This window comes from Furipterus horrens, unplaced genomic scaffold (genome assembly GCF_987537825.1).
Source record: "Furipterus horrens unplaced genomic scaffold, mFurHor1.1.pri manual_scaffold_4, whole genome shotgun sequence".
NCBI lineage: Eukaryota > Metazoa > Chordata > Mammalia > Chiroptera > Furipteridae > Furipterus > Furipterus horrens.
This window is the reverse complement of record NW_028327174.1, coordinates 56,349,717-56,372,052: the sequence shown is the minus strand read 5'-3', so window position 1 is coordinate 56,372,052 and position 22,336 is coordinate 56,349,717. Positions and strand designations below refer to the sequence as shown.

The 22,336-nt window shown below is 55.6% G+C and overlaps 1 protein-coding gene across 1 annotated transcript in view; it reads right to left on the bottom strand.

Moving 5' to 3' along the window:
• The window catches only part of LRP1 (LDL receptor related protein 1), a 78,848-nt gene that overhangs the window by 17,866 nt on the left and 38,646 nt on the right, over positions 1-22,336 (bottom strand). Inside the window, exons 21-48 of the mRNA XM_090273447.1 lie at positions 18,940-19,122; positions 18,317-18,517; positions 16,882-17,127; positions 15,804-16,001; positions 14,433-14,637; positions 14,095-14,259; positions 13,235-13,479; positions 12,848-12,979; positions 12,303-12,530; positions 11,907-12,081; positions 11,721-11,815; positions 11,358-11,507; positions 11,043-11,183; positions 10,573-10,707; positions 8,881-9,012; positions 8,488-8,622; positions 8,165-8,294; positions 7,900-8,026; positions 7,404-7,555; positions 7,185-7,309; positions 6,472-6,849; positions 4,661-4,850; positions 2,466-2,670; positions 1,908-2,100; positions 1,235-1,360; positions 895-1,023; positions 495-614; positions 177-290 (exon numbers count right to left, since the gene is read on the bottom strand). Of these exons, the coding sequence (XP_090129573.1) occupies positions 177-290; positions 495-614; positions 895-1,023; positions 1,235-1,360; positions 1,908-2,100; positions 2,466-2,670; positions 4,661-4,850; positions 6,472-6,849; positions 7,185-7,309; positions 7,404-7,555; positions 7,900-8,026; positions 8,165-8,294; positions 8,488-8,622; positions 8,881-9,012; positions 10,573-10,707; positions 11,043-11,183; positions 11,358-11,507; positions 11,721-11,815; positions 11,907-12,081; positions 12,303-12,530; positions 12,848-12,979; positions 13,235-13,479; positions 14,095-14,259; positions 14,433-14,637; positions 15,804-16,001; positions 16,882-17,127; positions 18,317-18,517; positions 18,940-19,122 (4,755 nt within the window). The remainder of the gene's footprint in view (positions 1-176; positions 291-494; positions 615-894; positions 1,024-1,234; positions 1,361-1,907; positions 2,101-2,465; positions 2,671-4,660; positions 4,851-6,471; positions 6,850-7,184; positions 7,310-7,403; positions 7,556-7,899; positions 8,027-8,164; positions 8,295-8,487; positions 8,623-8,880; positions 9,013-10,572; positions 10,708-11,042; positions 11,184-11,357; positions 11,508-11,720; positions 11,816-11,906; positions 12,082-12,302; positions 12,531-12,847; positions 12,980-13,234; positions 13,480-14,094; positions 14,260-14,432; positions 14,638-15,803; positions 16,002-16,881; positions 17,128-18,316; positions 18,518-18,939; positions 19,123-22,336) is intronic.

Genomic DNA, 22,336 nt, shown 5'->3' with positions numbered 1-22,336 from the left:
ATCCCGGGGAGAGCTCAGGCCTAGAGGCAGGAAACAGGAGTGGGAACAGGCAGGCTGTGAGGGGACGGAGGCCGCTGCTCTGGGCCAGAAGGAAGGCAGAGAGGGTCCCAGGCAGGACGGGGATGGGGGAGCAGCATGGCAGGAGTAGGGAGGCCCGGGGCGGGGACGCCACTCACTGCAGTTCATCTCGTCCGAGGCGTCATCACAGTCCACGAACTGGTTGCAGCGGCTGGAGTTCCCAATGCACGTGCCGTCCCGGCAGCGGAACTCGCCCACACTACAGGCCGTCTCTAGAACAGTGCCCACCAGGTACCATCACACTGGGTCTTCCCTGGAGCGGGGGAGGGCAGGACGGCCCAGCCAGAGCGCCTGGCCCAAAGCCCGTCACAGAGTGCCCCGAACCAGACCCCTTGGGGCCTGGGGCCCAGAGCTCGGCCAGGTGGGGGTGGGGCAGAGGTTGAGGGTCCGAGGCCTGGGCACAGTGTCCCACTTACTGTTGCAGGGAATCTCATCAGAGCCGTCCCCGCAGTCATCTAGCCCATTGCACCACAGCACGTTGGACACACAGCGCCCGTTGTTGCACTGGCGAAAAGTCTTCTTGCAGCGGCGTGCATCTGTGGGTTGGGAGCAGGCCACGAGTCAGTGGCAGCTACCGTGGAGGGGCTGCGTCTGCGTCTAATGAGACGCCATGAATTCGTTCCCTCCACAAGCCGTGCAGCCCCCGCCATGGGCCTGGCACAGGGGTCACGGTGGTTCTGCCCTCCACGTGCTCCCAAAACTCTTTCTAGGCCATGAAGCTGGGTCATAAGGCTTTTGCTCCTCTCACTCCCACGCCCTGCCGGGGGTTGAGGCTGGTAGCTGGAGGCCGGGGGTCGGGCCGAGGTGGATCCTTACTGCAGTAGGACGGCTTCTCATCAGACTTGTCCTTGCAGTGGGAGACGCCATCACACGTCAGGCTGAAGTTGATGCACTCCCCATTGGCGCACTCAAATTCATCTTGTGCTCGGCAAGAGGAATTCACCGCTAGGGAGGGAGATGGAGGAGCTTCGTGAGCCAGGGCCCTGGGGCCCGAGCACTCCTGTCCCTCTCTCCCCGCTGGAACTGAGGTCATCCTCAGTTTCTCCTCCATGAAAGGTTCAGGGCACTGGGTTGCTGGAGAGTAGGGGAGGAGCTGGTCTGCTGTGTGTGCCCAGGGTCTCCCGCCAGCACCCTCCTCCCTCACTCCCTGTCTCACCCCGACAGGTAAAGTCCTCCTGGAGGATGCGGCCCCCCCGGCAGGAGCAGTTGACATGGCCTTGGTGGGTGAGCAGACACAGGTCCTGGCAGCCCTCACTGTTGATGCGGCAAGGGGACAGTTCACCTGGGCAGGGAGGGTGGACGGGGTTGAGAGTGCTGCCTGCTTTGCACAGAATGCCACCCCCACCCCCGCCGCTTCACTGAGCTTCCAGGCACTGGCCATGCATGACAGGCCCGTGGTGCAGAGCCAGGCGTGGAGTGTTTGGGGAGCCTGAAGTGGTGTGACATGGAGTTACAGGTGGGGCGAGTCAAGTCTATGGAGTCTTCAGATCAGGTGTGTGGTGGTGGGGGGGCCCAGGGCCTGTGTGAGAGGCTGGGGGAAGCTGCAGGTCTGTGTGGGGGAAGTCAGTCAGCCAGGCCCCGTGTGTGGGGGTGTCTGTGCATGTGATGCAGCGGGCGGTGCAGGCAAAGCCTGGTTGGGGTGTGTGATCAGGTTCCAGGGGGATATGTGGTTCTGGGGAGGAGTGACGAAGTATGTGCTGGGATGTTCACGGATTCAGATGAGACTGGAGGAGGGTGGTATGAGCACATGCGGGCGTGCACATGTGTGCGTGGGTGCACGCTGGTAGGATGGGCAGGACGGCGAGGCTGGAGGCAGTGGCCCCACTCACAGCTGTTGGTGTCATTGGCCACGGCGATGATGCCCATGGGCTGTTGGGGGATGTCCACGCGCAGCAGTTTCATGTCGCTGCCGACGTACTTGTTGGCCCTCTGCACAGCCCGTCGCACCCAGTCGGTCCAGAAGATGTGCTCCCCGTACACGGCCAGCCCGAAGGGGTGGACTGGCTCCGACTTCAGGATCACCTGTGGGAACGGTGCCATCACCACCAGCGTCACTGGGCCTCTCGCCCTGACTCTGCCCCCTTGCAGCTGGCTCCCTGGCCTAGCCCCCTAGACAGTCACAGAATGGGAAGGACCAGCAGAGGCATCTTGCCACGTCCCTCACTTAACTGATGAGGAAGCCAAGACTGGAAGGGGAGGACTGCACAGGACCACACAGCTAAGCAGCAACATCAGGGCCTGGACGGGACTGCTCCGGTCTTTCTGGTTCTTCTTACCACATGGCCTCCCTTTCAGTTACTCTGCCTACAGTCGGTCTCCTCCTTGGCTGGCTGACCACCCCAGACCCCGCCCCCGGTGCCACCATCGGGCCTGCCCTGGGGACTCACATAGCGGTGGGAGCCGTCGTACTCGCACCGCTCGATCTTGTCCAGGGTGGCATCGGAGAAGTAGAGCTTCTCAGCACGGTGGTCGATGGCCAGGCCATTGGGCGTGCGAATGTCCTTCTCGATGAGAGTCAGGGCGTTGGCTCCTGACAGGGCCGCTCGCATGATGCTAGGGTGCTGCTCATTCCAGTTGGTCCAGAACATCAGACTGGGGGAGGAAAGAGGCCCAGAGGACAGGAGTCAAAGCCACGGGGTCCCCGTGGAGGGGCCAGGCCAGGGCATGCAGATGACCAGCCCAGGGGTCGGCCAGGGTGTGAACCAGACCCCAGCTCCAAAGGCAAGCTTCGCGCTGCTGAGGCCCACACAGCCCCAGTGCCTAGGAAGGGCCCAGCTGCTACAGTGTGTGCTCACACGTGTTCCTCAGTGGCTGCGAGATGACCGTCTGCATTTACTGACAGTGTAGCCAAGGAGCCAAGTAAGTGAGGCTTTGGGGTTCCTGTCCTGGCTCCACCACTTACCACCTAGGGGTCTTAACAAGTTACTTAACCTCTCCGTGCCTCAGTTTCCTCCTCTATGATATGGGGATACTACTGCTTATTCCATAGGGTGGTTTGAAGATTGAGGATTGAATAAGTTAGTATTCATTTTAATGATAGCCGGTTAATGCTCTGTGAGTATTTTCTATTATTTTATTACTGCTTTCTGTTCCTTGCACCCAGGAGACCGGTGCTGAGTGTCTGTTCTGTCCTAGGTCCTAGGGTTGCATGGATCCTGCCCTCAAGAAGCTCTTAAGAATCACCTTTTCCATCATTTAGGGCCTTTGCATGTTTGGGGTCTGAGCCCAACTCTGCCCTTGAACAAGCCTCTTGGCCTGCTCTCAGTAAAGGAGGTGGGGGGGCCAACCAGCCATGCCGTGTTCCTCTCCAGGGAGGTAAGGCTCCAGAGATGGGTGTGGAAGACCTCGGGACTGGTAAAGTACTACAGAGGGTGTGACAGTGTGGTCCTCACACCAACTGCAGTGGATCGTGATTCCAGGTCCTCGGTCCCAGAGATTCCCTTGATCAGGCCTGGGGGTGGAGCCGGGGACCAGCGGTCCCTAGGCCATCCTCACCCTCACGTATCCTGCAGTTGGAGAACCACTGAGCTGCACAGAAGCCAGTTCCATTCTCCAGTTCTCGAGGATCTGCCATCCTCCTCCCCCAGTACCTCTATGCCCCTCCTACCTCCGCCCCTCTGACCTTCTGGCCACAGAGCGGTCCTCCGGCCAGTGGACTTGTATGGCTTGGGTTCTGGACTCCTTTGCAACCTCAGCCCAGCCTCCTAGGCGTTCCTCAGGCCTGCACCGCCCCCTACCCCCCAATGGGAACGTTTTCTTTCTAAGATTTTATTTATTCATTTTTAGAAAGAGGGGAAGGGAGGGAGAAAATCATCAATGTGAGAAACATTGACTGGTTGCCTTACATATGTGCCCCAACTAGGGACTGAATCCACAGCCCAGGCATGTGCCCTGACTGGGAATCAAACCAGCGACCTTTCGCTTTGAGGCACGAAGCCCAACCAGCCAAGCGACGTGGGTCAGGCTTCCATGGGAAGTTTCTGATCAGGTGTGGGAGTTCCCCTGCAGTCTCTCCCTGCCTGGAGCTCTCTCTCCTCTCACTCTTTCTCAAAGCACTCCCCTATCTCTTCTGCCTTCCCTGGCCTTTCCACATCCAGGCCCTGTGCCAGCCGCCGCCTCCATGATGCCTCTCAGCCATCACGACAGCCCTGAGTTGCTCATCAGTGCTCCCCACCAATACAAGTTCTCTCCCCAGTTAGGTGGCTTGAATAGGCCCCACTCAAGGTGTCCATACAACAGGTAGACAATCTTTGCCTAAAGCTTGGAGTCTGAGAAATACAGAGGACCTACTATGTGCCTTGAACAATGGCTCTGACGAATGAATCAAATAATCAGTAAGTTAGAAGATCCTCTGTAGCCCCTTTTCTGTTCCTCCCCTAGGTTCAGTGAAATATTATTATCTTCATATTAGAGAGGAAGAAACCAAATCTCAGAGAGGTCATATAGCTGGTCCAAGCTTACACAGCAAGGAAGTAGCTGAGCTCAGGTTAGAGCCAGCCTCTTCTGCATCTCCTGCCCAGGTGTGCTTAGGGCAGTTTCTGTCCATCTGTGGCCCACCCCTCCTCATGCCCTGGCAACTCACTTCTGGCACTCATCCAGCACAAAGGCCCTTGGGTGGTCATCTCCAGACATGGTGATGACGGTCTCACGCTCGAAGGCCCCTGTGCGGGTCTGGTCCACTGTGTGGCGGGTGATGGTGGATGTTGTGTAGCTTGTCCAGTAGAGAGTATCCCAGCCACGGTGATAGGCTAGGCCTTCCACGGAGCCCACATCTAGGGGGAAAAAGGAAGACCCATGAGCTGGGATAGGGCCCAAAAGCAGAGCTAAGGGGGACAGCCTGGGCACCCACTTCCCTGGCATATGTTGAAAGAGATGTGTGGGACCTGAGGAGCTGGTGGGGGCATAGCCCCCCATGCCCCCAAACCCTGTGGTATCACTCTACTTGTTTCCTGCCCAGATGATGCATGGTCCATCTGCCTGACCCTTCTTCCTGCATTGCCCACTGCTGGGTAGATGCGACTTTATGTTGTAGTCCTATTTCCCTGGAGCTAGAGTCCTGCCATGTTGGGTACAAACTGGATTTTAGTAAATCAAATCCTACCTGGATTGTAGTGAGGAGCTTTCTACTTAAAAAAGACCCTGAACTAGATTGTTTCGTACCCATCTTAAATTCAGGTTAAAGAATCTTTTTTAATTTTTTAAAAAATATTTTATTTATTTATTTTCAGAGAGAAGAGAAGGGAGGGAGAAAGAGAAGGAGAGAAACATTGATGTGCGTTTGGTTGTCTCTCACATGCACCCACCTGGGGACCTGGCCTGCAACCCAGCATGTGCCCTGACTGTGAATCAAACCAGTGCTCAGTCTGCTGAACTACACCAACCAGGGCCCAGGCTAAAGAACTAAGTGCACAATGAGAGAGACACAGAGCACTAGTCTTTAAGAGAAAAAGACTCAGGGGTTTTAGTGGCTTCAAGCTGTATGACCCTGTTGTTGCCAAAAGGCTGCCTTAATGAAAGCATTGTAGCCTGAACAACGGCCCGGAGGGAGGGGACTTTCTGCCAGTCTCTCCGGATCAAGCCCAGATTGCAGAGTATCGAGTTCAGTTTTGGACACTATGTTTTTAGACAGACATGTACACCGGACTATGTGAAGCAGGAAATTTCCAGAGGAGGCTGAAAGGACAGGTCTGTTCTTATCACCACTGTATACCCAATACCTACTTTACTGTCTGGCAGGTCTTTATGGATGGGATGAATGAATAAATGAGCGAATGGATAAATGAACAAATGAATGAGTCAAAGGATGGGGTGGGGGAGGGCATGCCACCTTGGAGAAGAGAAGACTGTAGCGGAACAAAATACAGTTTTCAAACAGCTGAAAGGCTGTCCTAGGACAACAGCTGTAGCACCCACTACCCTTCACAGAACAGGCACAACACGTCCTGTGCTGAGCTAAGCTTTTGAACCTGCTACCTCAGGTGTTCCTGTCTCTATACAGACAAGAAATCTGAGGCCTGGGGAGTGTAGGAAACTTGCCCAAGTGACTGAAATCCTGTGCCTGGGCTTGAACCTGGCCCAACTTTGCAGCCCGTGCTGTGAGCACTGGACCCACAGAGGAGAGCTGAGCTATTTCTGTGCAGCCTGGGGGTGAACCAGGACCAGAGGGGGAGTGGAAGGGGGCCAAGTCTGTGTCCAAAGGAGAAGAAACGCTTCAGTAACTACAATGGGCACAGTGTGATCCGCTGGCAGCCTGTCAGGAACACCAAGGCAGGTGCAATTCAGATGGGGCAGGGGTGGGTTGGCTGAGGTCTGCCAGCTCTTCTACCCTGCATCTGTGTTGCTGCTCCCCACACCCCACACCCCTTCCTAGGAAGATTCAGTATCTGGGCTTACTCTCCACAATGGTGGTCCTTCCTGAGCCATCGTCATTGATCTGCTGGATGTTCCCAAAGTGGATATCACTAAAGAAGATGCGGTTGGGGGTGCCCGGGGAGGTGCCTGCTCTGTAGTCGAAGGCCAGAGCAATGACGTTCTTCATGTGCTCGGGGTCCTCGAAGGGCTGCACAGGCGCGTTGAGGTTGCGTTCATCTGACAGGTGGATGCTCTTGAGGATGGTGCGCTCCGAGTAGAGCAGGTAGCCAGCATACTCACGGCACGATGCCCCATCTTCAGCCAGCATCCCGTGGGCACAGGCGCAGGCCCGCTGCCCGTTGCCCCGGTACAGGCACAGCTGCTGGCACCCACCGTTGGCCACTGCACACACATTGGTGCCTGGGGGCCGGGCACAGGGGAAGGAGGAGGTTATGGAGGGCAGGGCCTGCCTTGGGGGAACTTACCGGTGCCTCTGTCATCTCAGCTGGTTGGCACCCTGCTCTGCCTCAGTATCCCCAGTTTAGACAGCCCTCCAGGTCCTCACAGCAAGCACCAGATCAGTCCTAGAGCTCCTCAGCTCCTGCTCACCACCCTTGGGTCTCTGGGGTCACTGGAAAGTGTCCCTTTGGGTCTTACTTCTCTCCCAGCCCCCCTCACACTGGGTTCTCTGGGGAGCACACTCACAGGCCACGGCCCCTCTGGCCTCTCCCGCCAAGTCCAGAGCCTTGCCTCACCTTTCTGCCGGTCTCGGTTGAAGACCTTAATGTCTTTGAGCTGGACACCGATGCCCGTCCTCAGGGGCACAGAGTCAGTGGCATTGTCTTTGCTCCCACGCTTGATGGAGCCATTGGCGTGAGTCCTGGGGGAAGGGAAGGGCCATGAGAAAGACATCAGTTGGGGCCAGGAGGGAGGGAGCAGAGAGCAGAGGAGAAGACCAGGATAGAAGCCCTCACCTGTCACTCCAGTAGATAAAATCCTCAAACACAGACACGGAGAACATGTCCATGTTGTTGCTGGACAGAACCACCTCGCGGTTCTCACCTGTCTCCAGGTCAATCCGTTCGATCTTGTCTGTCCGGGCGTCGCACCAGTACAGTTTCCCATCCTACAGGCCGGAGGCACCCACCTCACTTCCAGGTCTCCACGGCCCCACTCACTCTTTCTCTTCCTTCCTCCATCCCCTTCTGATCCCTGACCTGCTGATCTCCAGGGCTCCCTCCAGTCCCCACTTCTGAGTGACCCTCCTCCACCATCTCCAGGGTGGTAGGAGTCCTACTCTGGATGGGGGCAGGGCCAGAGGGCCCCATGACTCCCTGTGTCCACATCTTCCTACCAAATGGGGAGCCATTGCAGGGACACTCACAGTCGGGCAGGGCGTGGGATAGGGGGAGCTTTCCCCCAGAGAACAAGGTCTGCCCCTAGGCTGCAGGGCCAAGTCTGCGTCCAAACCTGATAGTCCACTGAGATGCCGTTGGGCCAGCTGATGCTGACGTTAACCAGCACCACTCGCTCAGTGCCATCCAGCCGAGACCGTTCAATACGCGGATACTGGCCCCACTCAGTCCAGAATAAGTACCTGTGGGATGGAGAGGGACACGGAGCTCAGTCCCAGAACACGAAGAAGAAAGACCCTTGTCATTGTGGGCTGTGGCCAGAGTGACTGGGCTAGACTGGAGCCAGGAATGGGGCCTGGCGAGCATGTTCCCCTCCTCACCCCTTCTCCGGGTGAACAGTGATGGCCCGGGGCTTGTCCAGGCCCTGGGAGATGACCACGTAGCGGAAAGAGCCATTGAGCCGGGCGACCTCGATGACGTCAAAGCCCTGGTCCGTCCAATAGATGTTACCTGGGGAAGGAGTAGGTGGTTGCTCAGGGTTGGGGTGGGAACATGCATACCTGGTCCCCTCCCAGCCCCCAGATGCCCCTGCTGCTCCCTGATCTGTTCCTGCCCGCCCCTTCTCCTCAGATCCCTCCTTCTGACACCCACTTGCCTCCCCCCGCCCGCCTCACCTGGAGCCCCGCACTCTGTCATGGCTCACCTGCAATCCAGTCCACTGCAATGCCCTCCACGCGTCCAATGCCATTGGTCACCACATCCTCACGCCACGTCTGATCTCGTTTAGCCCGGCTGATGGTGCTTAGGCCCATGTCCACCCAGTAAATGGTGTCATTTTCTGGAGGTGGGAGAAGCAAACATGGGATGCCGAACAAGGCAGTGCCAAGGTGAGAGGTCAAGATAATATGGGGTCAGGATAGAGGTGAGTGAGTGCCGGGGGTGGGGATGCGGCTTGGAAGAGCAGATAGAGAGGGGTGAGGACAGCTGTGTGTAGTGCCTCCCCCTCCAGGTGAGGTCAGGCAGCCTGACACTGGACCCCCAAGAGCACACCACCCCCAAAGGTCACCCCACTACCTCTTGCCATCAAATGGCTCACCAGCATGGAAGTCGATGCCGACAGCCAGAGAAGTCCCCGACACCGGGACCAAGGCATCTGACTTGTCATTGGGATCCAGGGGGATTCCTCGGATTCCCTCATGCACAGAGTACAGGAGAAAAGAACCCACACCTGAAACAAGAATACTTCAGGCATGGGCCTCAGGGACACCTCTTTAAGCTTGGATTCTGTCACTCTCAAACCTGTTCTTCTCTGCATCCCTTTTGCTCTCTTTCCCCCAGCTATCGTTCCTCCCCCCTCAACACACATACACACACACCCTAGCCTCCTGGGCAGGGAGCCCAGCTCGCTGGGAGTCAGGAAAGGAACATACTCTGAGGAACTACTTGTAAGACCTCTAGCCTCCCACCAGAGGGCAGCAGAGGCCTGGATTCCTCTCCCTGTGCTCTGCCCTCCAGTCCTGATTCCCTCAGTCCAACCCTGCACCCACAAAAGCTGTTCCAGAGAATCTGGAAGGTTCAGACAAGATAATTGCACTGCATGACCCCAAATTTAGATTTCCGCCTGAGTTTCCGCTTTGTCCTCTCCTATCTCTATCACCTGAACCTCAACAGTCCCATCTTGCTCCTGAGCAGTCTCATTCTGGTTTCCCATTTCTCATGAGGTGTCCTATGCACGCATCCCAGAATCCTCTCTTGCCTTTATCACTTGATACAGTGTGCCCCCAAATGAATCCCCAAATAGGCCCTGGTTACTCAGGTTCCATGAAAAAAAAAGGTTCATGGTTGAGTGGGTTGGTGGAAACTCTTAACACTAGTCTTGAAAATTTTTCAGTGCAGATGAGCATAGTCAAGGCTCTCAGACATTCTGCAGCAAAAAGAAAACACTTACATTTTGTTCAACCCAGTGTTCATTTCTGTAACGTCTACCCCCATCAAAGAGAGAGAGGCCCAGGAGCACACTTTGGGAAATGCTGTCCGGGGGCAGGCTCATGAATCAGTCAGCAAGTTCTTCTGAAACGTCTCTCAGTTTCATCCCTTCTCTTCAGCCCCGGCCTAGGTCCCATCTTCTAGCACTGGGGTTACTCTAACAGCCTCCTAACTGGAAACTGCCTCAGTTTCTCCCTCCCCCAGTCAGCTGGCTCTATGCCGCCAAGTTAATCTGCCCCAAACACCCTTTTCCAGCCACTCCTGTCTGAGAACCCATGGCCCTGCCCTACCTCATAGCTACCACAGGACTCCACCACACCCGGCCCACCGCCCGGGCCTGGCACATCAGGGCCCAGGCACACACCCTCTGGTTGCTCTGGACCCCTTGCCTTATATATCGTCCCTTCTCCTTTGAGCCACACATACACATCCTACCTGCCTATAAAACCTAGCCCACAGCACACTCATTCCACGGAGCTGGCCCTGGCACTGCCTTCTTACGTCTGTTTCTCCAAAATCCTACTGAAGTCAGAGCCACTTCATGATGCAGTTTCACCTACATTTAGCCCCACTTCTAGTTAAGGCTGCAGAGCACAGTGACAGGGAACTTCTGTCCTCTGGCTTCCCCCTCAGCACCCAGCACAGAGGGGCTGACTAAGCATCCAACACAGAAGGCCCTTGATAATACATGATGAAAGCAGTCCTGTTGCCAAGGGGAGGAGAGGAAGGTGGGGCTATAGGACAGGGCCAATCGATGTTGGGGACTTGGGTCAACGTGGGGAGGAGAGGCAGGGGCACTGACCCTCACAGGCCTGCTGGCCACTCCGGAGGCTGTAGCCAGCTGTGCACATGCAGGAGCGGGTTGACTCTGACGTGGGCAGGCAGAGCTGGGAGCAGTCCCCGTTGTTGACACTGCAGGGGTTGGTGCTCTCGTGCCCTGGGGGAGGAGGTGGGAGGCAGAGAAAAAGGGTGAGTAGCCCTCCTTGGGACTTCAGTGTCAGGCTGATGCTATGCAGGAACAAGATAAGTCACTGTCTTCGCCCTGGACCTTGTGGGAGTCACCACCCAACTCAGCTGTCCTCCTGGCCCCTGGCCCAGTGACCAGGGTGGCTGTGAGAATTAGAAGGGGGAGCCCCTTTGGGTGGTGGGAGGAACTCATCCCATTTTCATTCCCACACACCAGCTTGCTCAGGGGTTCCTGCAGCCCTCCTGGCTACAGCCCTGACCGCTCTGGCTCCCACCCCACACCCCCTGCCCCTGGACCCGTCTCACCTAGCTGGATGCTCTCATCATAGACCTTCATGTGCATCACTAGGGTGGTGCTGTTCCGCAGAACCACGGACTCCAAGCCATCAGCCTTGTTGCACGTGCCCATCTTCTCTGACACCTGATCTGCCCACCACAGCTTGTCTCCTGGAGCAGCAGGAGGGGATGAGACCCTTGGGAAGGCCCTCCCCCTACCCTGCCCAGTTCTCCTGAAGGGCCTGGCAGGGCAAGCAGGCTGCCCCCAGGCCAGTTCCCCTCTTCTCAGCCAATCTAGCCTGCCCTGGTCTGCTCTCATCCCAGCGCCCAACCAGCGGCCCTCACCCATGATGGCCAGGGCAGTGGCCTTGCCCAGCTGGTTCCGCATGGCGTCGATGATCTCGAGCTCACTCCCATCCAGATTGCAGCGGTTGATGGTGTGGTTCCCGGAGCTGATCCAGTAGAGTTTGCTTTCAGGGAAGTCAATAGCCAGGCCTGGAAGAGGGTGGGTGGAGAGCATGACACCTGCCCCAGCCGGGCAGCTCACCTCTAGAAATGTATGAGGCATATGTGGTTTGGGGGGAAGAGGGTGAGAGTAAACACTAAGCTGGGAGTTTGGGGAGACAGAGGGGCAACTGGGGAACCCTGGGAGCGTGTCCTGGCCGAGGAATTAGGGAAGGCTGTGGGGCAGGCAGGGCAAGCTCATACCCACAGGGCCCTTCTGGCCACTGAAGAGCAGGGTGCGGTTGCTGCCATCCATATTGGCCATGCTGATGTTGTCACCGTCGGTCCAGTAGAGCTTCCTGGGGGAGCAAGGGGTGTAGGGAGGGGATGCTCAGAGTCTTCTTTCCCCACCTGCACCTCACACTCCCTAACCCTAGGCCCCGAACTGACCCACGAAGGGGGTGGACAACCAGACCGTGGGGCTGCTCCAGGCCCTGCACCACTGCATTCTTGAAGGAGCCATCCAGCCGGGCCACGTTAATCTGCTTCTTGTTGGTGTCATAGCTTGTCCAGAACAGGTTCCGGGACACCCAGTCCACAGCCAGCCCATGGGCATTCGGCAAGTCTGGGGGCACAGTGGGGAGGTAGTGGTTGGGGGTTTGTAGAGCAGAGGTTGGGAGGTGGGGGGGCAGCCTGATTTCTTTGGGAACAGGGACCAGAAAACCAGGCTGCAGTACTTTCAAGGGACTGAGGTGGACAGGAAGTGGGCACTAGGGCCAGGGTAGGGAGTGAGGGCTGGGTCAGGAGTGCCTGTGCCCACAGGGTTCGGCAGGGTCTAGACAGAACCTGCAGAGACAACTGTCTCCACGCCTGTGCCGTTGATGAAGGCCCTCTTGATGGCCTGCGTCCGCACGTCGGACCAGTAAACACGCTGCTCGCGGGCGTCATAGTCCAGCACCGTGACATTGTCGATGTCGGGCACCGTGAAGGAGATGATGTAGTTGTAATAGGGTGCATCCAGGTCCACTCCCCGGATCTCCATCTGACGTGCGTACAGCAGGAACTTCTTAAACTCTGTGGGTCACAGGGTAGGTTACTGAGGGCAGCCCCCTGCCTCCGTGCTTCCTACCACCCACCCACCCAATTAGGGTCCCTCCTTCTTCGTGTTCCTTCCATTTGCTGCTGACCTTTAGCCATCAAGAAGTGCCTCTACTGGGTATAACTTCCCTGCCAGAGCCCCAGCCTCATCTTACAGGGGTGGTCCCTGGCTCCTCCCCCACCAGTTTCTTCACACTGGACTGTCTACCTTTAGTTACAATGGGAAGCCTAGCTGCTGACACCTTCCTCTGCAGCCTTGGCTTACCCCCACTCTGGAGGGAGGGGCCTCCTACCATAGCAGGTGGTGTTGTCCTTGTGGAGCTTCATGAGGTGGGGACAGGCGCAGGAGACTGTCCGGTTGTAGTTGATAAGACACAGGTGAGAGCAGGGGCCACGGCCCCCATTGGCCTCACAGGGGTTGGGAGCTGGATGCGGGGAGCGAGGAGAAGCAAGAACATCCTGTGACTTGCTGGCCCCTCCCTGGCCTTTCTCACCTGAACAACCCCTCTTCGCCCCTTCTCATCATCCTTGTTTCAGCAGCACCTGCTGCCAGCCCTTCTCTGTCAGCAGGCTCCCATCTCCTCCCCTATTCCAGCACAGACACCCCCCCCACCTGTTCCCACTGCCCCCTCCTCTCTTAAGGGCCTCTAACAAGACTACTGGCTCCTTCTGGCCCTTACCCATGGGCTGCCGGGAGGGGTGGTACACCTGCAGATCAAAGGGCTGGGTATTGGTTCTCTGTACCACGGTGACATTGTGGCCGGTCCACTTGTTGGCTTTGGCCAGCGTGTTTGTTCGCCAGTCTGTCCAGTACACCTCCCCTCCATACAGTGTCACTGCAAACGGGTGCGACAGGAACTCGTGTCCCCGAAGCACCTCCATGTGGCCGGAGCCGTCATAACGTGCTGAGTAGATGGCATCAGACCTGAGAGCATGGTTGGGGCAAAGTGAGGGTGCCAGCTGGGCTGCAGCCCCCAGGCCCTGGCCCACAGCCCCCACCTCAGCACACTGGAGCGGCCCTCCTCACAACCCTCATGGCCAGAGAAGGCAAACAGAATGACCAAGCAGTGGGACCATGTGGTGCCAGCCCCCAGTCCTCAGCTCCCGTACTCCTGTCACTTCTTCCCAGGGTGGCCATTAGCACACAGGGCTTTGCTAAAGGTTCAAAAAAGGCACCCCCTCTACGGAGACCAATTAGCAAAAGATCCCCCTTACCCTGGGCAGACAGAGCCCCCCAGTAGAGTGCACAGATCGTGAGGACAGGAGGTTGTATTTCAGCCCTCGGCCAGGTATTCAGAGCAGAGTGACAGTTGGCCTCCACCTTATTCTATCCTCATCTGTCTCTTAGCCCAGCCTCTCTCTTCACTGTGGTCCTGTGGCTGGGCCCAGCCCTTGGCTATGCTGGTTCTGGATCTAACTTCTCCAGTCCTCCTTATCACCCTCCTCACTGCCAGGTCCTGCCTGGGGCCCTGGCCCACCTTGGCCCTGGAAGGGTGGGGAGATGGAGGCCTCCCTGGGGGCTGGGGTTGAGGGCACTGACCTGGCATCAATCCAGAGGATGCGCTTCTCCAGGTAGTCCACAGTGAGCCCGTTGGGCCAGCCGCCTGAGCCTGTCTCCCGGTGGATGGTGCGGCGTCCAGCCCCACTCATGGAGGCTGCTTCAATTCGGGGCAGGCTGGCATCCCAGTCTGTCCAAAACAGGATCCTGGGGAGCAGAGGGGGGGTCAGTAGGACCAAGGCCAGGGGCCTGGGGAAAGGGATGTGGTAGGATCCTAGGTAAAGGGCCAAAGGGGTTGAGTAGCATTAAGGAGATGGGTATCTCTGGCCAGGTCAAACGAGGCTTTGGGGGGCCAGAACAGGGCTAGGCAGGGTCCTCACCCATCCCGGGGATCCAGTGCGATCGCCCTTGGGTGCTCAATGTCACCAGCCAGCAGGGTGGTCCGAAGGGTACCATCCAGCTTGGCCACCTCAATCTGGTCCAGGTTACTTTCGACCCAGTAAATGTTGCCTGCGATCCAGTCTACAGCCAGGCCCTCGGGTGTGGCCAGGCCATACTGAATCACCACCTCGAAACTGGTCAGGGCTGGAGAAGAGAGGGTTGTGGGAGGTTAGAGTCCCATGAGGTAAGCTGGACTGAAGCCGAGACATCCTAGGAACCCTCCATGACCCACTCTCAACTCTCACACCTCTGTCAATACCTCTGATGAGCCCTAGATTCAACTGGGGTTCCCAGACACCCCACTCTCCTCAACCAGGTCCCCCAACCCACCAGGAGGTCAAATAGGAGAGAAGCCTGACTTCCAGGACCCTGAAGGAGGGGTCCTGGGTGCTTGCAGATCTCTGGAAGGCTAACACATGGGAGGAAGTCAGAGCAGAGGGTGGAGGCTTTGGGACAGACCTCGACCCAATATGAGGAGGACAGAACTTTCTAGAAGTCACTCCACAAACTATCTTGGAGGTTTTCTTATCAAAAAATGTATATATATATGGACCTCATTATTTTAGAAACTGTTGCATAGTGTGAACATGATCCTAGTCTACTGAGCCATCCCCTTGTTGGATATTTGACATTTGAGGTGGTTCCAGGTTTTCTCTACTACAAATGATACAAACTCCTATAGTAAGATGTGCTTTTTTCAAGTCTTTGCTCAGATGTCACCTTTGCAGGGGGTCTTCTTGGACCATCCAGTTTAAAATGTCAACCCCCATTCTCCCTACCCCTCCTTGCCCCCTTTCTTTTGATCCATGGCAATATCCTCTTCTGTCCCATCCCACAGTGTACTTCTCGGTTTTGTCTACAGCTGTTGTTCCCACTGGCATGTAAGCTCCATGAGGACACTGTGGTCCGTTTTGATCACTGCTGCCTCCCAGGGCCCAGTGTGCAGGGCCAAGTGCTCAAAATGAGTGTTGATTAAATGGAAGAAGTCTGTGATGGGTCAGGCCGCCATGGGACAGAGGCAGAGTTCAGGTACCCCCACCCATAAATGACTTTTTTACTTTCAAGCCTGTAATTCTAGGATTTGGGGAGCCGAGCTCCAGGCCTTTTCAAAGAAAGGCTAATCATTTTGTTAATTATCAGGCTGGCAGCTTTGCTGACGATAATTACGGGGCGTCAGGCACTGAGACCACAGCAAAATCTAACCTAATTAACGAGAGGGGGTGGGGGAGTGAAGGGCTTCTGCTTTGGGCTGAGCACCCAAGTGGCCCTCCCGGGAGCACTTCACCCCGCACTCGGCCCCAGGCCGTCACCTCCATTGTCCAGCAGCTTCCCGCGGTAGATCTTGTCCTCCACCACGTCAGTCCAGTAGAGGGCGCTCTGGCTGAGGTGGAAGTCCAGGGCGATGGTGTTGCGCAGGCCAGGCACCAGGACGCTGTAGTCCCCTTTGTGAAGGTCAATGCGCCGGATTTCATGGCGGTTGGAGAAGATGATGAAGGGCTTGAAGGGGTCTGGGGAGGGTTGAGATAGGAGTCAGCATGGGGCTTGCTGCCTCTGCGCCACCCGGTCCAGGGTGTGGACAAAAAAGGAGATCTATATGCTAAACCCGACCAGCGCCAGGGAGTCCAGCCTGGTGGGCCCCACGCACTTACAGACTGAAAGTAACCACACCGAATGGTCTGAACAAAAAATTTCCTGACTAAAAGCGAGTCATAGCAGGTAGTCACTCTTAGCCCTGTCGCTTCCCTACAAAGGTCAATCTTTACCTCGAGTGAGCCTGTGCCTTTCCTTTTTGCATCTAAGGTAAACACACCTCAGAAATGTCAGAGTAATCTCAGGGCTCACCTCGCACCAGAGCGGAGACCACAGAGCCCCTCATTGTCATATTGTTCCAAGAATGCCACCTCTATGTGCTATAAATTTTAGTTAACTATCCTGTACTCACCAATATAAAGACGTATGTGCTTCTCCACTTTACTTTTTATCCAATCCCAGAGATTTCCCTGCTTTGTTTTCTCCCGCCTCCTTCATCGACCACCAGTGGATTTCACGTAACTCTCCTTACGGCTATTCCTTTGATTCTAATGCATAAAATAAGCTGCAAAACTGCTATTCTCCAGAGCATTTTTTTCAGTCCGTTGAGATTTTACTTCCTGGCAATTGCTGTCAGTTTGACTCAAGTAAACTCCAAAAAATTCTCTACAGGTTTGGATGTTTTTATGATTATAAGAGGCAGGCAAGGTCTCTCTGCTCTGGGGCTGGACCTGGGTGGAAACCTTAGCCTTTGGCATTCAGCTGCCCAAGCCCAGCCAGCCAGCACTCAGGAGCCTGCCTCGGCCTGCCCAGTTGCCTGACCAGCCCACCACCCGGCCATCCTCCCCTGAGTTTTACCCAGGCTGCGGCAGCTCTCGCCATCTGGCTCCAGCACCCATCCCTCGTAGCAGGAGCACTTCACGCTGAACTTGTTCTGGTCGCACTTCTGGCTGCACTTGAGGTGCTTGGCACAGTAGCTCTGGATCTGACAGGTGTGGTTGTCAGGCCCCAGCTCCATGCCCAGAGGGCACGAACACACGATGCCTTCGCCAGGTGCCACCGAGCAGTTGTGGCTGCAGCCTCCGTTATTCAGGGAGCACTGGTCTGGGGGATGGATGGGGGGCAGAATTGGGGTCAGGATCACAGAGGAGGCAGGACCATGGCCCTGCTGGGCCCCAAGTCCTGGGCAGCCCAAAAAGAACCCTGGTACCCTGCCTGTGGCATCTTTATTTTCCATCCCTGGCCAGCCCTCTTCCTCCCTGCTTCCCAGACTTTCTCAGCACCGGGGTTGCAACCCCAGCACCCACCAGTGGGGCCACCCCTCCCATTCCTCTTCCCACATCATGCTGTATCTCTCTGGTCTCTACTTCCTTGCTGCTTCTTGAGCCCAAGGTGGGGGCCCCAGCTTTTTGCCTCTTTCTGGGAGGGTTGAAATTCCATTCCCTTTTCCTCAATCTCTCCTGATTTGGGGAGAGGTGCAGTATAGAATGTCCCTCCCTGGGTCTTGACACACCCTGGGATCTGCCAGCATTGACGATGACCCATCAGCAGTTCCCAAGGCCTGTCCCAACCCGCCTTATCTCTCACTCCTCTCCTTTCAGGAACCCGATGCTCTGTCTGCCTGGCTCACAGGAGATAAGGCTGCTCTGCTCTGCTCCTCATCCCCAAGTCACACCATGTGGCCCTTGTTGACCCCCATTTCTTTTGATCTTGAAAGCACACCCTCCTCCCCCAACATTCTCACTCACTCTGAAAGATCTGCCCATCTTTAGGAACCCAGTAAAATCCCCACCTCCTCTGGGAAGCCTGCCTTGACCACATCAACACTCAACCTGGTGCCTTTCTCTCGAAAGCCAGCTCTGGACTGCTCTCCACTGCTCTGCGGCATGCGTGTGGGTGAGGGGTCTGTGCCTGCAGCAAGGGGCTGCACTGCACTGTCTCCACAGTACTTTAGGAACTGGGTGCCCCTGGATCGGTTATTAACTTCTTTGGACTTCAGTTTTCTCATCTGTAAAATGGAGATGATAATAGTATCCACCTCACAGGGCTGGCTGCTCTACAGATTAAATGCTGTAACTGTGTGATGCGCTTAGCCCAGCCTCTCACTAAGAGGAATTGTAAATCAACATGGGCTGTTGGTAAGTGCTCTGGGTACTACTTGCCCAGCAGCCAGAGCTGCCCTTTCCTAGTCTCAGACCTCTCTGCCCATAGAGCCTGCCCTGTCCCACTTGCCCTGGCCTTGGCCCAGACTCCTTACCCAGCCACCCTCCCCCCTCCTCTCCCAGGGCCTCACCACAGAGGTCTCCCTCATCGGAGCCATCTCCACAGTCGTCATTGCCATCACACAGCTTGTCGGGGGGCAGGCAGACTGAGGTGTTATTGGCACAGGGGTGCGAGGGTGGCCTGCAGACGAGGGACTCACAGTTCTCCTCATCCGAGTTGTCTTCACAGTCACTGTCACCATCACATACCCAGGCTTTGCTGATGCACCGAGCTGAGGGATGGGTACAGTGTGAGGGGCCAGGCCTGGGTAGCAGGGCTCCCTGTGTCCTTTCCAGATTCAACAGAGTTCTCTAATAGGGTCATGACTGCAATGCCTTGGGATCCGCTAGGCACCCTGAGGCTTTTTCTGTGAAATTCACACACATAATAAAGAAGGCAAGAACCTACAGGAGGTACTGAAACTCCACTCTGATTAGGGTTTTGGTTCCCAGGGCCCTTAGGGCAGGCCCTGGCTCCTTCATATCTTCCCCATGAATCACACAAAGCTTTTTCTGTGCAGGCTTTTGCCCCAATGTCTGCACCTCCACCCCTCACGGTACAGTGCTATCGCCCTGGCCACTGCTCTGTTCTCAATGTGGTTCCCTCCTGTTCATATTGCCCCATTCCAAGCTCTGTGCAATACTTGGTTTTTACCAGAGTCCTTGCAGCCAAACTTGACGTTCGGGTCACAGACATGAGTCACTCCCTCACAACTCTTCTCGTCACTGGAGTCCATACAGTCAGTGTCCCCATCACAACGCCACCGCAGGGGGATGCACAGACCATCCAGCCGGCACTGGAATTCATCACTGTGGCAGCCACCAGGAGGTCTTGTGGCTGCAGGAGGACAGGTGGACAGCATCGGGTGGGGGTAGGAGCTCCAGTCAGCTCTTCCCATCTCTGCCCTCCCAAACCCCCTCCTACTATGCCCAGCCCGACACTATGAACAGAGACAGGGATGAAGAGCTCTCTCAGCACTGCTGACACTCCTGGAAAGCACTAACTGAGAGTTAGGGATGTTCCACCTTCCAGGACCCCAAAGATCTTCTCATCTAACTTCCCTATTTTACACACAAGAGCTTGACTGGATAAGCAGTGTGCTAGGCCAGAGCTCAAATGCTCCCCACCTTAACCTAGCCTGTTTCACTCGTTCACTCCACAGGTACTTATTGGTCGCCTACTTGTGCCAGGCACTGTTTCAGGTGCCAGCATGAGCAAGACGAAGTCCTTATCCTCATGGAGCTGAAATTCTATTGGTGAAGATAGATGATGAAAATGTGACAGAAACCCAGAATGAAATTGCTGGTAGTCGATCAAAGCTATGGACAGAAAGCCAGGTCAAGACTAGAGGGGGATGAGGCTGCTACTCTACATGGGATGATCAGGGAAGGCCTCTGAGCAGGGGATGTTTGAGCAGAGGCCTGAATGGCATGAATACCTGGAGGTGTATTCCAGGCAGAGGGAACAGCTTGTGCAAAGTCGGAGATAGGACTATGCAGGGCATATTGGAATAATGCCCAGGGCACATGTGAGGCTGCACAGCCAGAGCAGAGTGAAGGGGATGAATGACAGGAACGTAGGTCAGAGAGGTGAGGGGAGCCTTGCAGGCCATGGAGTGACATTGGGTATTGATTCTGAATATGCGGGGAGCCAGCGTAGGATTGAGGGCAGGGCTGGGGAGTAATCTGACTTAGGTTCTGTAGGATCATTCTGGCTGCTTGCTTGGGAAGTCGGGGAAGGAACAGGAACAGCACCTGGGAAGCACAGGTGACCCCACCAGCCTGACCTAACATTCACACTGCTGCTGCAGGCCCTCCTTTTCCCACCTGTCCTGCCACAAACATGGCCAATGCTCTCATCCTTTTTTTTTTTTTTTTTTAAATATATTTTATTTACTTAAGTGTTTTAGAGAGAGGAGAAGGGAGAGAGAAAGAGAGGGAGAGAAACATCAATGTGTGGTTGCCTCTCATATGCCCCCAACTGGGGACCTGGCCCGCAACCTAGGCATGTGCCCTGACTGGAAATCGAACCAGCAACCCTTCGGTTCACAGGCCGGTGCTCAATCCACTGAGCCACACCAGCCAGGGCAATGCTCTCATCTTGTATCTGGACTTTAGCAGCAGCTTCCAAGCTGAGTTTCCTTCCTCAGGGCCTCTGAACCAATTTCTAAACTAATCTTCTTCCAGGATTATCTTCCAAAAGACCTCCTATATCATATCACCTTGCAGCTTCGAAATCCTTTGAACATCCCAGTGCCTGACTTTCACCTGCTGTGATCCACGCCCTTTGACACAGCCTCATTCTTCGCTGTCCTCTTTGGTCTGAGGGGCCCCACCTGGCTCCACTAGCCCCTGAGAGAGTGCTCAGTTTCACCCTCTAAGTCTTACTGTTGGGTTCTCGAGGCCATCCCCCCCGACCCCCCCCCTGCAGACCCTCCTGCTTATCCATTTACACAGACTCGAATCAGGGCCCAGTTCAAATCCCAGCTCCTCCTGAACGGTCCCAGACCATTTCAGCTCACAACCATAGCTAACTATCACTACCAATCAGGACATCCCTGTGCCCATGTGCCAGGCCCCACATGATCTATTCTCAATTCCTAGAGGAGGAAGCTGAGGCTTAGAGGAAGCAACCTGCCCAAGTTCACCCAGCTCGTAAGTGAGGGACTGGAAGCTCTTTCCACCAGGCCACGTACCGGCCTCCACGGTCCCCTTCTCAGAATCCCAAGGCACTACTACCTGTTCTCCTCACCTAGCCTATGTCAGTGGTGGCCCTGGAGACTCAGTGACGGTGAGTCTCCCCATCCTCCCTCTCGGGGCGGGGCCCACAGGGATTGCTCTGTGCTCAGCACTATTCCACTATGGGCACCTTAACTCAACAGGGCAGAGGTTGTAAGCTGGTGGCCCAGGGGCCAGATGAGGTTTGTGGACAGATTTTGGCCTGTGGTGTTTTTAAAACTTTTAAAACTCATTGCCAGTTGTTATGGTTTGATTTGTGTTCCCTGAAAAAGATGGTAAAGTCCTAACTCACAGTACCTGTGAATGTGACCTTATTTGGAAATAGGTCTTTACAGGTGATCAATTTAAAATGAAGTCATTAGGGTGGGCCCTAATCCAATATGACTGTGTCCTTACATAAAGAGGCAATATGGACACAGACAGACGCACGCTCAGGGAGAACGCCACGTGAAGATGAAGGCAGATATCAGGGTGCAGCGTGTACAAGCTGAGGAATGCCAGAGATTGCCAGCAAACTCCAGAAGCTAGGAGACAGGCTGGAATAAATTCTCCCTCACAGCGCTCCCAAGGCACAAACACTGCTGACATTTAGGTCTTGAACTTCTAGCCTCCAAAACTCTGAGAACTTTTGTGACAGCTTTAGGACACTAATATAGGTATCTAAAAATGGGTAGATTTCACCAAAAAAAATCCGCATTTCTGATTTTTCTTGAGCCAGGGCAATGCTGGGTCTGCATTCTTCCATCGTAACAATTGGCCAGAGCTGAGAAACCAGTATCCCCTGAGAGTATCTGCCTTCGCCTGAACTCAGTTCCACTGCCCTCTAGCTGCGTCCTGGAGGCCTGGGCACTAGGGACCCTCACAGAGCCAACCCCTCTCTCCTTTGGTTCCCACTGTACTCATTCATCCCTACACCTCTGAGCATCCCCTTTCCAAGCTACTGGGTCCCAAACACAGCCACATGCCTGAGTGCTTTTTTTTGTGGATGATTTCACCGAAATCCCCCATGTCGATGCCGTGATGTTGGTGCTATTATTATCCCCGTTTGGCAGATGAAATGCACAGAGGCCATTGAGATTAGGTAACTTGCTCAAGGCCACCCGGAGAGTAAGTAGCAGAGCTGGAGCTCAAACCCAAGGCCACCCAGCTGCAGCGCCTGTGATCTTAACAGTGTGTGACAATGAGGTGTCTGCAATCTCCCTCTCCCACAGGACTGGAAACTCCTGCAGGATAAGAGCCGTGTCTGGGTTATCTCTGGCTCCCAGGTGGCAGTGACATGCAGTGGGGAGGATAGACAGATGGATGGATGGCTG